General features: G+C 35.8%; 2 protein-coding genes across 2 annotated transcripts; one reads left to right on the forward strand and one right to left on the reverse strand.

Moving 5' to 3' along the window:
* Window positions 1-1,390: 1,390 nt before the first annotated feature.
* LOC110697765 lies at window positions 1,391-2,197 on the reverse strand. The gene has a single exon (XM_021875145.1). It carries the CDS (start codon window positions 2,195-2,197, stop codon window positions 1,391-1,393), a length of 807 nt encoding a protein of 268 aa, XP_021730837.1.
* Window positions 2,198-13,017: 10,820 nt separating this feature from the next.
* Window positions 13,018-15,261, forward strand: LOC110697766. Its single transcript, XM_021875146.1, has 5 exons — window positions 13,018-13,360; window positions 13,500-13,820; window positions 13,935-14,042; window positions 14,162-14,409; window positions 14,551-15,261. The coding sequence occupies exons 1-5, from the start codon at window positions 13,018-13,020 to the stop codon at window positions 15,259-15,261; spliced, it is 1,731 nt and encodes a 576-aa protein (XP_021730838.1).

A 15,261-nucleotide genomic window follows, 5' to 3' on the forward strand; every position in this document is an offset into this window, starting at 1 on the left:
ACTGCTAAGAACTCCTTCTCGGTAGTTGTGTAGTTTTGTTGGGCATCATTGAGAGTTTTAGACAAATAATGTATGACATGAAGTTTCCCATTCTTTCGTTGTCCAAGAACCGATCCAATGGCCTCGTCGCTGGCATCACACATGAGCTCAAATGAAAGAGACCAATCCGGACCTTTGACAATAGGAGCGGTGCAAAGGGCTTCTTCCAACCTACAAAAGGACTTATGATAAGCATCATCAAACACAAACTCCTTATCTTGTTGCAATAGGGATGTGAGAGGCTTAGCGATCATTGAAAAATCTTTAATAAAACGCCGATAGAACCCGGCATGGCCAAGAAAAGACCTCACTTCCCTCATGTTGGTGGGGGGAGGAAGTTTTTCGATGACCTCAACCTTGGCTCTATCAACCTCAATGCTGGCATGTGAAATTTTGTGCCCAAGAACAATCCCACTTTCAACCATAAAGTGGCACTTTTCCCAATTCAACACGAGGTTAGCCCTCTCACACCTTTCTAAGCAACGAGATAAATTAGATAGACAATCTTCATAGGTGGCTCCTCCAACGGAGAAGTCATCCATGAAGACTTTTATCTCATCCTCAATCATATCACTAAAAATGGACATCATGCAACGTTGGAATGTTGCGGGGGCATTACAAAGCCCGAAAGGCATCCTACGATACGCATAAGTACCGTAGGGGCATGTGAAAGTCGTCTTCTCTTGATCCTTAGGGTCAATTGGGATTTGGAAAAATCCCGAGTAACCATCAAGGAAACAATAGAAGGAATGCTTTGTAAGCCTTTCCAACATTTGATCAATGAACGGTAGTGGGAAATGATCTTTGCATGTACTTGTGTTAAGTTGGCGATAGTCAATACACATGGGCCAACCGGTAACAAGTCTAGTGGGTACTAGTTGGTCATGATCATTTTTCACTACCGTCATGCCCCTTTCTTAGGCACAACTTGCACGGGAGATACCCAATCACTATGAGCAATTGGGTAAATAATTCCCGCATCAAGAAGCTTAGCCACTTCCTTCCGCACAACCTCTTGCATGGAAGGGTTAAGCTTTCTTTGCCTTTGCCTGACGGGTTTGGCATCTCCCTCTAGATCAATTTTGTGCATACATAAAGATGGAATTATACCCTTGATATCATCAATGGTATAACCCAAAGCCTTTTTGTGTTTTCTCAAAACATTGATCAAGAGGGAGGTTTGCTCCTCTGTTAGGTTAGAATTTACAATCACAGGGAAAGACTCATTAGGACCAAGAAATGCATACCTCAAGCCTAAAGGTAGAGGTTTCAAGTCTACCTTTGGTGCTCCCTTACCATTGTGGCTCTCTTCTCTTTCTTCAACTTGAAAGAGGTCATGAATTTAAGGAGCCTATTCTTCCATGCTCGCGCCCTTGCACTCCTTCTTGCTTTCCTTAAGCAAATCCTCATAGAATTGTATGTCTTCTTTGTGAGTACCTATCTTTGATTCATTCAACAACACACTTTCAAGGGGATCATTAGTAGCATGCAAGTGGGAGCGAGAAAATTCATCAAGAACCGTATCAAGAATATCTACCCTAAAGCATTCACCACTTGAGGAGGGTTGTTGCATGACATTGTTCAAATCAAACTCAATAGAATCATTGTAAATTTTCAAGGATATCTTCCCCTCCTTCACATCGATGATAGCTCTAGAAGTGGCTAGAAATGGCCTACCCAAAATTATAGGAATCCTCTCATTCTCATCCATCTCTAGCACATAGAAATCCACGGGGAATGTGAACTTTCCTACCCTAAGGGGAATGTCCTCAACTTTTCCCATGGGGAACTTAACGGAACGGTCCGCTAGTTGGAGAGTAATGTTAGTGGGAGAGAGGGTTCCTACACTAAGCTTTTGGTAGACGGAATAGGGCATGAGACTCACACTTGCTCCTAAGTCACACAAGGCTTTATCAAATTCAAAGCCATTGATAGAACAAGGGATGGAAAAGTTACCCAGATCTTTCAATTTGGTAGGTAGTTTGTTAGAAAGAATTGCACTACAATTGGCGGTTAAACTCACCGTCTCACACTCCCTTCTCCCACTCAAAAGATCTTTCAAAAATTTGGAATAGTGGGGCATTTGCTTCATAGCATCAACAAAAGGGACGGAGATATGCACTCTTAATGACTTCCAAAAACTTCCCAAATTGGGCATCAAGTTTAGCTCTCACAAATCGTTGTGGAAAGGGTAGCTTCTCCTCTCTAGGTTGGCGATTTAGGGGCAAGGGGGTGGCTTCTTTTTCCTTGAGCACCTCAACATGTTTTTCCTTTTCAACACTCAATGGCTCATTGGGTTTTTCATCCTCATTCTCTAGCTCCACCTCTTCTTGGGGTTCTTCCTCAATTAAAGGGTCACTCCCTACTACCTTCCCACTCTTTGTTGTCACGGCATACAAAGGTTTTTGGGTTGACTCCTTGACTTTGGATGTGAGAAGAAGAAGGAGAAGAAGAAGAAGGGGATGAATTAGATGCAAGTTGAGAAATTTGAGTCTCAAGCATTTTCATATGAGCATTGGTTCGTTTTTTAGCCTCGTCATGTTTCTTTTGATCCTCCTCACGCATTTTTAAAAGAGCATCTAATTTAACCATCACGGGATCTATTGGAGGGGCTTCAAGTTGAAGAGGTTGTTGAGGTGGAGGAAGTTGGGGTTGATGGAAACCCGGAGGCCTATTAGTTTGGGCATAGTTAGAAACAAATTGGCCCCTATTGCCTCTGGTGCCTTGGTTAGGAACATTGCCTTGTTGATTATTTCCCATGTTACCTTGGTCACCAAAATTTTGATTTTGATGGTCATGGTATCGGGAATTAGGTTGTTGGTTTTGATTACCATATCCTCTTTGGTTAGAGTAGCCTCTTCCATTGAAATTGGAAGGGCCTCCCCCACCATGGTATTGGTTATCATAACCACCACCATTTTGGTTCCAACCACGGTTTCCACCTTGATTCCAATTCCCCATTTGATTAAAGTTTGGCCTCAAGTTTCCTACATTTCCCATTCTAGGAGCAAAATTCATAGCATTGACATTTTCCATATTACTATCATGTTCATGGGAAGGGGGTTGAACTTCACAAGCATAGACACAATGAGAGGTATCATGATCATAGGTTTCACAATTAGAAAAAAACATGCATCATTGGGGCATTGTATTGTAAGAAGAGGGGGAGGAAGTATCCATACCATTGCCTCCCTTGGTTGAAGGGGAGGTATTACCATGAGGGTTGGACCTTTCTTTCATCAATTCATCCATTTGCTTGGTCATTTTGGAGATTTGGGTAGAAAGGTTGTTGATTGCGTTGGCTTGCTCCAATGCATAAACGCCCTTGCTAGAAGTAGCATCCCTTTCTCCTTCATACCAATCATCATAGTGCTTTGCGACTTCCTCTATAATACACTCCACTTCATGCTCTCCTTTGTTCATGATTGGACCACCGACTGCGGCGTTTAGGCTTGTTCTTCCTTGAGGTGTGAGACCTCCATATAAAGTGTGAATGAGTTGATACTTGGGTATCCCATGGTGTGGGCATTGACGTTGAAGCTCTTTGTATCGTTCCCATGCCGCACTTAGAGACTCACCACTCTTTTGGCGAAAACCTAGAATCAAAGACCGAGCCTCGGTGGTCTTCCTATGGTTATAAAACCTCCTCAAGAAAGCTGTAGTCACTTGGTCCCATGTCGTGAGAGAATTAGGGGGCACCTCCTTCTCTAGCCATTCTAGACCTCTCCCAATTAGCGAAAATGGAAACATTTTGAGGTGAATATATTCTTGAGTCACTCCGTTGGCCTTTATTGTATCACAATATTTCTCAAACTCTTTTAGCTGCTCATGAGGACTCTCAAACTTTCCACCCGAGAATTGTTTCCTCTCAATCAAGGCAATCAAATTAGGCTTGATCTCAAAATTGTTGGCTTGAGTAGTAGGAGTTAGGATCCCACTTTGCGCTCTAAAAGCTTCGGGGGCCCCAAGACGACTCAAAGGCGTATTCTCTCCCATTTTAGAACCTTCTTTACTCTCAAACTTATAGGTTGAGAAAGGGTTGATTTCTGAATTCGAAGATGATTTAGGGCTATCTAATTCTTCACTTGAGGGTTAAGAGGGTGGAGTATCTTCTAATTCTCTTACTCCTCTCGTTGGAGTGCGGGAATTTCTACTCCTTGCTCTTGCTTCTCTTCGAAGTAGGGACAAAGACCTCTCTAGCTCTGGATCGATGGGAATTAAAGATCTTGAGCGGGTTCGTCCTCTGTTCATACAACGAAGCTAAGAAGAACGTAAGCACTGACAAGTAACAAAAGTAACAAACACTAACAAATAAAGGTGAGATAGTCTCAAACAAGCAATGAAATAGCATGGAAACCGTCTCCCCGGCAACGGCGCCAATTTGACAAGGCAATAATCGTGTCGTTGAGCGACTACACCTAAGTCAAATTAATTTATAACGCTCTACCGACCTAATACATGTATAGGGTAAATAGAGGGGTCGAACCACAAGGAGACATGTATAAACACCGCATTCACTACTTAAGAATTTAAGCTATCTCGGGACAAGAAGTGTGAATAACTAAGAGATTAAACTAAGGATTAAGAATGATTAAAGATCAATATAACTAAACACCAAGGGAAGTGGGTAGATGTAGATGTCACTTGATCATGCAATAACACAAAAGCAAAGCAATGGTAAACTAAGCATGCAAGAATATTGAAATAAAGCTCGATCTAACCGCCTTCCGGGGTTAATCGATTTCTCCTAACATAGCCTCTATGTTTCCACATTAGAACCATATATTAGAAGGTGCAAACAAAGAATTATCCATAGTAATGAATCTCAACTAAGTCAACTTCCGTTACTTGTTAGTAAAGACTCATCTTTGATCAACTAACAATGTGCACTTGCAAGAAAGACCAAAGAATATCAAGCATACAAAGACTTTAATCACCATTGACATAACCCCAACATCATAAGCATGAATCAATTAACAACTACACCATCCCCACACCCTTGGCTAGGTGACTACTCACAAATCATATTGAAGACAATATCAATCATCAAATCAATAAGCATCAACATGATCAATAAGCAAAGAAGGAAAATCAAAATAAGCAAACAAAACTAAATACAAAAGTAAAGAAAGAGAGTAAGAGATTTCTCATTAATTGAAGATGAAGATTTACAAAGATTCAATCAAGCTCCTTCTTCAATATCCAAGTTCATCAATGAAAATCCACACTTTCTCTCTCTACTAATGAAGTTTCTCTCTCTAGATTAAGCTCAAATGTAGAAAATTAAAACTAAGTTCATCTCCTCCCCAAAAAGTTCTAAAAACTGGGACTTATATAGTCCGTACAGAGCCAGCTGATAAAAGGAGAGGTCCGACCGAACAAATGGGAAGGTTCGGCCGGACTACAGGGTAGGTTCCGCCGAACCATGGGTAGGTTCGGTCGAACCTCCCTGATCCTGGTCTGGTCGAACTCCTGTGGTTCGGCCACTCCTGCAAAACTGCCAATTTTCATCTTGCCCCTGCCTCAACGTTCGGCCAAACCACTGAGCAGGTTCGGCCTCACCTTGGTTCGGCCACACCATCAGAAGGTTCGGCCGAACCTCTTCTGAATCATGCTTCCTCTAGCTTCCTTTGAGCTTAGCTTCCTCCTCTTGAAAATCCCGATGGTTCCTACAAAGCATAAGCATGAAAATCACAATAGGAACAAAGCGGGAAGACTAAGAAAAGGGAGGATAAAGGAGAAAGAAAAGAGGAAGCAAAACTAAGTAGAAATGCTTAGAAAAAGGGCCAAACAAGTGCAAATGAGGGGAGAATCCTTAGAGAAAAAGGATAAAAGAGTGGCATAAATGCCACTCATCAAGAGTTAACACCCATTGGAATTACCTATGATGTTGCTTTTGATCGTCTCTATGACAGAGGATTAATTAAACCTATTGGCTCTACCGAGGATCCAACGCCAGAAAAGCGATCTTCAAGATGGGATCCTAATTCTTATTGCAAGTACCATCAAGGAAATGGTCATACCACCAATGAATGCTACAGATTTCAAAATCTCATTCAAGATCTCATAGAAGCAAACAAGATCCCATTGCCTCTAGCTAGCAATTCTAACAAGACCGGGTGATGATAAGCACAACGCACTAGGCGGGCTTCAATGACAAGATTTCATGACCTTTTTTTCTCTTTTCCATTCTTCCTATCCCTGATAAGTCTATCATAGGCATCCTCTATTTTCCTTAGATTTACTTTGTAGGTTTTTTCTTTTTCCCTTTTAATAAAATGAACATTTGTTTCCTTGCATATGATCATTGCATTGCACCAAATAAAAAATAATAAAATTCCATTTTGAACTAAGCACAAGGTATACCCATGATTAGAGGCACCTCTTGTAGCCATGCTATACCTTTCACCCTTCAAATATATAATGATAAATCACTTTGAGCCTCGTCTGATGATAGACCTTTCTTTCTTCAACCCACATCTACCAAACCTTAGGATGGGATGGTGTGCAATTATGCAATTTTCAAAAAAATAAAAACTTGAGTGATTTTTAAAAAATAATATTAAAATAGCAAAAACAATCAAGTGTACAAAAGGGCAAGTGTTCCGATATCTTTGACATGAATATGTCTTTTATATCAATACGTCTCAGATTGCGTCTCTTACCGAGTGCTCGATACAGCGCCTGAGAAACATGAATGCCAAGTGAGTGATAGACCACATGATCGGGATTGCCCACACTTATAAAAAAGGTTCAAAATAAAAAAAATGCAAAAAAAAAAAAAAAAAAAAAAAAAAGAGCAAAAAAAAAAAAAAAAAAAAAAAAAGAGCTCAAAAGTGAGAAACCTCAAGCATAATAATACAAATATTTAAAAGCAAGGTTGCACACCTTGGGGGCTTTTCTAGGGTCTTGAGCCTTTATCCTTTTCTTCTTCAACCTTTAGCCTAACCACGTTACAACCCTTAAAAGACCTCTTTGAAGTATACACACACTTGTGCAAGGTTCGGCTAGAGCTACGTTCGGCCTGATTCCTAACGGATACGTAGGCAACCTCACATCGAGGTGCGGCCGTAATAAACATGCATTCATATTCACATTTACACACTCACACCATGATCATGTAAAATGATCTCCAATGCTCATCCATATTCATTTAGACCTAGACTTGGGGGCTTAATCCCTACATTATTAGCCTACTGTAGGCGTCGTTTGAAGTGTGCCTACGTTAAAACATGTTGTGAATATGCTTGGCACTCATAGGAAGTGGGAATTGACATTACGATTAGGGACAAAGCAAAGTAGGGAGCCGCCAACAAGTTTTTAAGGAACTTGTAAACCGTTCACGGATCATAAAAGGCAACCACGATAAGGACAACGATAGGCAACAACGATTGACCCGTGAATGTTACACCCCATTCATAATCCATGATATTACTAACTACATATGTTTCGGAACCACGAAAGGAGGATCAGGGATGATAGTACGAAGTGAGTCATGGAGTCGCATTCGCCCGTATTGGCCTCTACTCAGTTCTTTTAGTGAAAAGTAATTCCTACGATCTCAAAGGTATGCAAACAAAGATTCAATTTTCTCCAAACTATTATTATGCTAAATTTGTTGAATATTAATGCAACATATAATTCTAAAATATCGTGACCACTTCAATTAATAACAAGATTAGAAAGGAACCTAAAGTACTTACTTGGATGTCTCGTATCTCTTTCTAATAACAAAATACACACATTAGTAATTCAAGGAAAATAATAAAATTAAATAATTAAATTAAATAATTGAGATAGGAATTTGGGACTAAACCGTATGAAGTATCAAACCTTTCCCGTCTAGGGCGAAGGCAACTTTGAATTATGCTAGGTGTGTCTAGTGCTAATGTATGAGGAATTTTGTTTGTAAAAGACTAGGCTAGAAAGAGGGAGAGAGAGAATCAAGAAATTCTTGATGAGAGTTGGTGATTTGAAAAAGGGGAGATATGACCTCTATTTATCTACAACCTTTAAAAGTGAGAAGTTGAGAAAGATTAGGAGTTTTGGCAAAAATTAGTGAAAGGAATAGTGCATTGACCATATTTTTCTCATGGTTTGTTGGTAATTGCAAAAATGCCATCAAATCCTTGAGTTTTGTTGACTTTCATCACTTTTTGATGACTTTTTTGACCTTTTTGTCAAAAATAAGTTGTGAAATGTCCAAAATTAACTCCTTCTTTGTTGGTTATTTCAAATTTGCCATCAAGTTTTGTTGATTTTTTTTTACTTTTTAAAACTTTATTGATTTCATTAGTATAATTGTGGTTTATGTGTTTAAATTAATATTAAGTGATGAGGTGTACATAGCTTTGTTTGTTTAATTACTTTAATTTAATAACATAAAGTATTTAGCTTTTAGCTTGTTTTAAGGCATGTGTTTTTTTAGTGGGTTAGGTTTTTGTTTGTTTGTTTATATATATATATATATGTATATATATATATATATGTATATATATATATACATATATATATATATATACATATATATATATATATACATATATATATATATATACATATATATATATATATATATGTATATATATATATGTATATATATATGTATATATATATGTATATATATATATAACTTCATTATGAGATAACTTAAACACAATTACTGGAGCTTTTTCGATTGCAAAATTTCAAGAAATAGAAGTTATTTCAATTATCAAGTTATTTAACAAAAAAACAGGTAACTCTGCATGCATCCTTTAATTTAGAAGTTGATTAGTGCATGATTCTTGCATTTTGTATGGTAATTAATCGGTGAAATTTAGTGTAATTAATAATTCTATATGATTTTAGTGTGTAAGTTCACTTGTACGTATTATATTTTTGTTTTATTTTGATTTTGATGATAGTGTTTAATTGATTTTTTGCATGTGAGGAAATTTATGAGTTTAAAATTTAAGAATTATGTTATGTGTTCGATTTGGATGTGTGATTTTACTTGCATATATTGTTTGTCTATTTGATTTTGATGTTTTAATATGGTTTTATTTAATATGAGATGCTAATTAATTTACTGATTTATTGCATGCATTTTAGATTGATGACATATATTTGTATGTTATTATTTGTTTGCATTTATTTTGTGTGATTTGGTTAGAATCTATTTGTGACACTAAGTTTATTCTTAATTTGTGCATGCATTTAGATTGGTTGATCAATTATTAAGATAGAGGAACCGAAGAACAATATGTAGGTAATTTTGCAAGCATCCATTAATTTATAGGTTGATTAGCGCATGATTCTTGCATTTTGTATGGTAATGAATCGGTGAAATTTAGTGTGATTTATAATTCTATATGATTTTAGTGTGTAAGTTCACTTGCACGTATTATTTTCTTGTTTGATTTTGATTCTGATGATAGTGTTTAATTGATTTTTTGCATGCAAGGAAATTTTTGAGCTTAAAATTTAAGAATTATGTTATGTGTTCGATTTTGATGTGTGAGTTTAGTTGCATATATTGTTTGTCTATTTGATTTTAATGTTTTAATATGGTTTTATTTAATTTGAGATGCTAAATAATTTTCTGATTTATTGCATGCATTTTAGATGATGACATATATGTGTATGTTATTATTTGTTTGAATTTATTTTGTGTGATTTGGTTAGAATCTATTTGTGAAACTAAGTTTATTCTTAATTTGTGCATGCATTTAGATTAGTTGATCAATTATTATGATAGAGGAACAAAAGAACAATATGCTCTTAATTTTAAATAATGTATAGTACTGTTGCATGCATTTTTTGTTGTTTTTGTTTTTGAATGACTTGAGCCTATCTCTATTCCGAATATAATTTCTGAGGTTTAAAAGTTTGCATGCATGTATGTGGTTGAAAGTTTTAGTTTAATTTCTTTTTGAGATTGTAGTGTGATAGTGTTTTGAGTATAAGTTCTGTGTTCAGAGAGAAATATTAGTGAGAGTGACACCAGTTTTTTATTTTTTTTTATTGTACTAGTTTATATTGACAAAGGCTTGAAATGGTTTACAAGTCTATAATTGTTGCATGCAGTTTGTGTGAAGATCGTGGGATATTATTGGGATTAACACTGTGTATTAGAAAGTTAAGGTTAACATTGTTTATTGGTCTATTGGTAGTAGGTTTATATGGTTTGAGTGTCAAGTGTTTGATTTTTGGTGTCTGTAGTTGTATTTGCTTTGGGCGGAATTTAGTCTAAAGTGGTTGATTATACGTGAATTACAGGTTATGGATGCTCCGCTCACACAAGTAGTGATATCATTTCGTCCTTTGTTGAAGCAAATTACCGAATGCTTGGATTTCCCTGATCCAGAATACCAATATCTCAATCTCCGAAAAAGCATTGCTTGTGTGGCTTTTAGGAGCGAGAGTTTGGTGGAGATACGAACAATGTAGATGAATCTTGTGAAATTGCGGCTAAAAAGGCTGTGTATGATCTTATAAAAAGATATGACATAGTTGTTGAAGATGTAACTGCTTTACATAAGCCAATGTATGAACGTCGTGGTCGATTGTATGGATACAAGAAAGAGGAGTTGGAGGAAATTGAGAAAGGAAAATCAAAGGTTTATTTTCATGGAGATATTTCTACTGGAATTGGACACAATCAGAGGAAAGTTGCTATTGATTTCCTTGAGGTGTTGAGGTCTATTTTGAGTTGTGTTGATGTAAAGTGCACTCCAATTAAAATTATTGAATAATTTTCGAATCAATATGTTTCTTGTTTTACCATCATTCACCATAGGAACAGTTCAGGATTTAGGTGTTTGTTTAGTGATTATTGTTTGAGTTAAGCTGCAGCTAAGCAAGATCTAGCTAGGAAATCTGTTGATTATCTCACTGATGTGTGTAATCTTGAAATAGTCGATGCTAATTATAAGGCAACGACGTGTAGGTTTGATGCTTTGCTATGTGCTTTGGAGAGGGAAAGTTATTTAAGTGTGAAGGAACGTGTGTTGGGAGTTAAAGAACAATTGGAACGTTCTTCAGGTCTTGCAGAACAAGACTGTATAGTTCCTGTTGGTGGGGAATTTCAGGTTCCAATATCTAATCCACTTGTTATAGCTTTCAGTAAGATTGAACTAAAATCTGAAGTTCAAGAATCATTTGCTATTTCTGATTCCATCATTGAAGAAATCCCAAAGGGGGAAGACTAAGAATATTTACATGGACGTTTTAAGCATGTATGGCTTTTAAAGGATTAGATGACTTGAGTTTAAGTTGGTATTAAAGAAGTTTTAACTGCTTGTTGTGTGGTCTTTTGTTGCTTGTTGCTTGAACTGGGTTAGTTTTTTTGTTGGATCATATATTTGAAGTTTCTTGGCTTATGTATGTTGCACAAGATAGTTTTTTGTGATGCTTGTGCATTGAACTCTTTTAAGTAAATACATAGATTAAAGTTCGAAGTAGATATTTTTGTTATGTAATGGTTGTAATGGATTATATGTAATTAATGATAATGAACACTTTTTGGTTGTTTCTATACTTTTGTTTTTTGAACTTTCTTGCAGTTTGTTATTTAATTTTTTGGATTTTTAAAGCTTATGGTATGTCTTGTTATGAAAATTCAGATTACTTAGAACACAAGTTACGTGTAGAAAAAAAAAGGTTGCTTGATACAACGACACATGCAAGGGAGATGTATTGTAGAATTTGCAAAGAACAATAGAAAATGGGTGAGTTTTTTCATGTATCTAATAATGAAGATCTAGGGAAGGTTTTTATACAGTGAAGTGATTTTAGGACAATAGTTTGTAAAATGAATGTTAATCACTGATTATGTAGATCGATTATTACGAGCACCAACGACATCATATAAATACAGGACTAAACGTCAAAGAGGGTTGGAAAGTGAAAGTAATGAAATAAAGGCAGTCAATGGGTCTAAAAAGAAAACAAGTAAAGGAATTCAAGTGCTGAGTAATTTCAAACCTCTCATTTGTAGTAAACATATTTTATATTGAATTAAATTGAGATGGAGATAATTGCTTATGAATTTTTTATTTATGTTTAATAAGCACCTTCATCAATAAGGACAAACACTAATAGCCACCTTGTAGATTTGGAGAGAAGATGTACTGAAAAAATGCAAAGGTACTCAAAGGTTGAATACTTCGGTATTAGAGAAAAATTTATTATACTTTTTTGTGTTACTGTTATTAATTTTTGTTTTAAAATTTAAACTGAATTTGTGTTTTTGTAATTTTGTAATGTTACAGGAGCAGCTTAATGAAAATTTAGGAAAAGAAAAAGGCAGCGCAATTAAAGTTTCAAGTAATTTTAGTTTCTTCTTAGAGAATTCCTACATGTGTTTAAGAATAATAAAAAGTATTAATGTCAACAAATCAGAATTAAAAATTTCATTGATCACATTTTTCACAGGGGTTCTTGATGCAGTAACTGCTGAAAGAGTTATTATTCAGGTTTTTGCGCTACCTGCAATTCAAGTGACAAGTAATTTCAGTGACTTATTTTTGGTGTTGCATCTTTTATATACAGCTGATTTGAAGATTCTATTTTTTGATTTTGATATTTACAATTATAAGCAGCTTCGACAGCAAAAGGTTACAAAAATAAACGTCGTACAAACGTGGAGGGTGAATGTAGTGATCAAATTCAAAGGTTATTTGAGACTTAATGGTATATTGTTGATATTTGATTTTAATAGGAAAAAATTACTGAATTTGTGTTTGAATCCTATTTAAAAGGATAAAGGATCATCCCATTGGAAATTTTCAGGAAAAGGAAATCAGCAAAGTCCTAGAGACAAGTAATTTTAGAGTTTTCTTTTTTGGTATTACATTTTTTCAATAAATATTTGTATTACAAATACTTTGTAATGATCATTGTTCATATTTTCACAGAGGGATGTGATGCTCTAATTGGAAAAAATTTCCCACTAAGTCTTATCTGCTTCCTGCACCTAACTACTGTCATAAGTGTATGGCCAAGAAATTTTCTTTTGAATCACTTCACTTCTGCTGTGATGATGGAGAAATCAGGATTGCTGCTAATGATTACCCTCCACAGCTTGTGTGGTTATTAACTTCTAAAGATGAAGAAGAAAAACATTTCAAGAAGTATGTGCAATTGTATAATAATTTGTTCGCTTTCACTTCGTTGGGTGGTGATCATAAAGCTGAAACAAAGAATGGAATCTATGTTTTTAAGTTACATAGACAGATTTATCATGATACTCCCAGTTTAGTTCCTGGAGAAAAAGGGCCACAGTATATGCAATTGTACTTTTATGATGGACAACAAGAATTAGCTAATCGTTTAAAGTGTTTTTCTACGTTAAGAGAAAATATTTTGGCTATGTCAATGGAGATTACAAATCTAAATCCGTATGCCAGATTTTTTTCGAAGTTTGAGGGGAGTTTCGATTAGTGATTCAACATAGATTTTACTGAATAAGAATACAGTTCCAGATCAGCGTGTTTATAATGCTCCAACTACAGATGAGGTTGCTGTTATTTGGCTTGAGAATACTTCTTCCAGTGAGCCTGAAAGTCCACACATATTGGTTACTTGTGTAGATGATTCTTCTCATATGATCCAACACTATTATGGTTTCTATGATCCTTTACAGTATCCTTTGCTATTTCCATATGTTGATTGTGGGTGGACTCAAGGACTAAAGAAGATGTCTATGGGTGGAATACAACAGTTACAGTCTCAGACAAATCCAGTTTCTTCATGTAGTATACATACTACTGAAGAGTTGTTAGATGAAGAAGCTAGGCGTATGAGTTCATATCTTTTATTTCTAATTAATAAAGTATATTTGATTTTATATATGTCATATACATGCTTTTATTGCTAATTTTATCCTTCTTTTTCCAAATATTGATTTGTAGGTGCAAATGGAGGTTCATCTAAGGCAGATAAACATATTTCAGCTCGAGAATATTATGCATATAGGCTTCAGTGTCGTCCGGGAAATTACTTGCTAAGAGTTGGAAGATGTTTTTAACAATATATCGTTGACATGTATGTCAAGGTAGAGAATACACGCTTGATTTCTTTTGAAGGAACCAACAGACAATAAGGGCTGATCTTTATCAGGGACTTCTTGATACTATAGATTGTGGAGAAGAATGTGCAGCAAATGTTGAAAGACGAGTTATATTGCCTGCAACGTTTATAGGTGGCCCTCGAGATTTGAAGAAGAGATATCTGAATGCGATGTCATTAGTTCAAAGGTTTGGAAAGCCTGATTTATTTATAACAATGACATGCAATCCTAATTGGCCAGAAATAAAACAAGAACTTGCTGCTAGAGAAGAAGCACAAAATAAGCCAGATATCGTTTCAAGAGTTTTTAGGGCAAAGGTACTTGCTTTAAAACATTAAATTAGGAAGAAGAAAATATTTGGAGAAGTGGCTACAATGATTTATTTTATTGAATTCCAAAAAAGAGGTTTACCTCATGCTCATTTTCTCATTATTTTGAAATCAGAATTCAAAATAAAGACTTTTGATGACTTTGATAAGTTTGTTTGTGCTAAAAAACCATCTTATGAAAATGGATATTTAAGAGAGATTGTGATCAAGCATATGATGCATGGTCCATGTGGTTATCTTAATCCAGAATGCCCTTGTATGAAACATAAAGAACAACGTGGACATTGTAAGTATGGTTATCCAAAGAAAAATTGTGAAGAGACAAAAAGTAACAGTGATGGATATCCTTTGTATCGAAGGAGAGCTACGTGTGATACTGTCAAAGTTCGGAGTGTTGAAATGGATAATTCATGGGTGATTCCGTATAATCCATATCTTTTAGCTTATTTCAATTGTCACTTAAATGTTGAAGTTTGTTCAACTATTGAAGCAGTGAAGTATCTGTATAAGTATGTTTATAAAGGCCATGACAAGATATCTTTTAATATTGTCCAAACAAAAGACGGAGTTCCCATGCAAGATGAAATTGAACAGTATCAGTCAGGACGATGGGTTTCACCCTGTGAGGCTGCGTGGTGTCTTTTTGGTTTTTATTTATATGAAATGTATCCTTTAGTTTTACCTCTTCCTGTTCACTTGCCTAATTCTCAGCTGATACAGATGAGACCTCACGAACAACTGACATCTATTGTTTCAGATGCTAAGCGTACTAGAACCTGTTTAACAGAGTTTTTCGAAATGAATTGTAAATCAGCTTTGGGAACAGGAATGGCTATATAG

The sequence above is a fragment of the Chenopodium quinoa genome, unplaced genomic scaffold (genome assembly GCF_001683475.1).
Source record: "Chenopodium quinoa cultivar QQ74 unplaced genomic scaffold, ASM168347v1, whole genome shotgun sequence".
In the NCBI taxonomy this organism is placed as follows: domain Eukaryota; kingdom Viridiplantae; phylum Streptophyta; class Magnoliopsida; order Caryophyllales; family Amaranthaceae; genus Chenopodium; species Chenopodium quinoa.